At 49.2% G+C, this 2,741-nt stretch overlaps 1 protein-coding gene across 1 annotated transcript; it reads left to right on the forward strand.

Annotated features, from left to right (window-relative positions):
• The first annotated feature begins 381 nt into the window (after nt 1-381).
• On the forward strand, nt 382-2,018 carry ascl1b (achaete-scute family bHLH transcription factor 1b). Its single transcript, XM_084932995.1, has one exon. It carries the CDS (start codon nt 548-550, stop codon nt 1,157-1,159), a length of 612 nt encoding a protein of 203 aa, XP_084789121.1. The 5' UTR covers nt 382-547; the 3' UTR covers nt 1,160-2,018.
• Nucleotides 2,019-2,741: the final 723 nt, after the last annotated feature.

Consider the following 2,741-nt stretch of genomic DNA (forward strand, 5'->3'; position numbering starts at 1 on the left):
GATAATTTGAAGACTTGCCAGAGGTACATTGTCAAATTCAAAAGGCATTTCAAAGAACCACACCATTCACTTTTTCATTCTATCTTCTTTTTTCTTCTTTCTCTGTCTTTTTTTCCTCCCTTTCTTTCTTTTCGCACGGTTGCAGACCGTTTGAATCGACCAATGGGCCTTCAAGTTAGAGACATTGGAATGTAAATGAGCCCAGCGCGTGCTCCCGGCGCAGTGAAAGCCCGGGATTGTTTATTGAGCTCCCGGAGCCACGCGCCTGGCCCGGGGGAGTCGGTGTGCAGAAGAATCACACAGCGGGGGCGGGGCCTCGCGACGAAGCGTGCGTCTCAAAAAAGGGGTGGGTGGGGTGTGTGTTGGAGGCGCGTGTTGAAAAAGAGGAGTGCTGCCAAAGTTTGGGTCAGATCGGCTCGTGGAGTAAGCAGTCAAGAGAGACTTGGACTAGAGTTAGCCACACGGTCCCCACGCGAAGGACACGAGAGCTGTACACTGCCAACTCTTCTCCTCCTGCCACAAGTTTCAGGCTGTCCCTCTTTGCGAGATGGAAACCGCGACCATCACCACCACGCAGACTGCATTCACCTTTGGACTTAGCGAAAGACGCGCCAGCATCAGCCTGCACGCCCCAGCCCAGGACTGCTCGGTGAGCGCTGTGCACCAGAACACCAACGTTGCCGGCTACCAAAGCAAAGCCAAGGTGCTGAAGAGACAGCGCTCCAGCTCTCCGGAGCTCCTGCGCTGCAAGCGTCGCCTGAGCTTCAACGGCCTCGGCTACTCCATCCCCCAGCAGCAGCCTGTGGCCGTGGCCAGGCGGAACGAAAGAGAGAGGAACCGGGTCAAACAGGTTAACATGGGCTTCCAGACTCTGCGTCAGCATGTGCCAAACGGCGCCGCCAACAAGAAGATGAGCAAAGTGGAGACGCTGAGGTCCGCGGTGGAGTACATCAGAGCTTTACAGCAACTTCTAGACGAACACGACGCGGTGTCGGCTGCTTTCCAGTGTGGACTGCCATCCCCGACACTCTCCAACAGCTACTCTGCCGACCCGGAGTCGCCTCACTCCACCTACTCATCAGATGAAGGTGGCTATGAGCCTCTGAGCTCAGAGGAACAGGAGTTATTGGACTTCACAACTTGGTTTGACAGGTACTGAGGCTGTCATATAAATGAACCGCATAGCAGCGTGTGCCCGCAAAAAAGAAGAAAAGCGTCTGACTTCTTCCAGAAATGCTTCGAAAGACTCGATAAAGGCATCAGATCTGTCTTGCTCTCTGTGCTTCCAAGTGATCTGTTGCCTCCCTCACTCGGGCTGCTTCTGCAGGAGCAAAGCAATAGTGACAAACAGGGAGAATGAGTATGAATGCGTGAGAGAGGGAGCATCTTGTTGCATAGAGCGTAGTCCTCACAGGAAGGAGGGAACTGGACACGTTGACGCGTGGAAGTAAAAAACTCTTTGAATAAGTGCAATTAAAATGTGACACAGCAGACTCTGCAGGGACGGCGCTGTCTACAAGATCTGTTCGTCAGTAGTTCATCAGACCCGGACTGCCTTCCTCAGCTGCCACATCTGTTGAAGATGTACAACATAAAAGATGCGTCAACAGACTTTTTTTTTTTCTTTTTTCGTGATGTACGTGTCCTCTCCTTTCATAACAAAGCTGTACCATACAACAAGCTGTTTTAACACGAAGACATATTTTTGTACATACAGTCAAACAGTGTTGTAGCAGAACGTTCACTGCCACTTTTTTTCCTGACAGTGTTTTGACAACCAGCTGTCAGCGGGGCGGCGAGCTGGCATGTATGAGTTGTGTGACTGGGCAGCAACATCAAGGCTACTGCCTGTAGTTTATTTGTGTGTGTATGTCTTTTTTTAAAAATAGTTGTCAAGGAGACATTTATTAATGTATGCACTCTCAGCTTCCCGTAGCCTAAAATGTAAATATTTGATTTTAACAGATATATTTTGTGTAAAACAAGTTTTATAAATAAAGATTAATCTATTTATATTATATGTTTTTGCAGTGGCTTGGTTCTTTAGCTGATATTGCGTGTGCGTGTGCGTCTGTGTGTGTCAGCAGCGGCGCTAATTGAGCAAACGAGGGAGCTTCTCTTTTATTCAAAGCCCCTGCATGACCTTTTCCCGACTTGGTTGGGCACACGGGAGAAAATTGCGCAGCTGGGCGAACACTCACCAACCATTATAAACGCGCACCTTCCACGGCGCTTTGTCTGCATTCAGGGCAGGGAGATTAATATTACGTTTCATCCATGCATTGTTTCTTTTGCGTACTCTGCTTTTACCCAATGGCCCAGAGTGCCTGGAGCTGAGGGAAAGGAGGGGGTGGGGGTGGCAATTCACTCAAAGGGTATAGACACTTTGAAATACAGCCTGGGGAAAGTCAGCAAGACAATGAGACGGGGTCAAAATTCTTATTGCCCGATTGAGATCAATCTAAATGAAACCTGGGGTTGTAGACTAGTTGTATCCCCAACTGTGTTTTTCATGGCGCACACAGGCCAATCAAAAAGCCCATCTCCTGCGAAATGGGGAGCACAACGCCCCATTGTGAGCACTATTGTGTGCGCCTTTGCGCCTCATTATACGAATTATTGAAGATCTTCTATTGTAAATAAACACTGATGCCGTGTTCAACTAAGCAGAACGAAGTATAACGAGTTTATTCTCACCTGGCGCGCCTTTGGGGTGTGGAAAACGGGAGCAAGAGAAGCTG

Source organism: Perissodus microlepis, chromosome 7 (genome assembly GCF_051167445.1).
Source record: "Perissodus microlepis isolate ML-2025 ecotype Zambia chromosome 7, ASM5116744v1, whole genome shotgun sequence".
NCBI lineage: Eukaryota > Metazoa > Chordata > Actinopteri > Cichliformes > Cichlidae > Perissodus > Perissodus microlepis.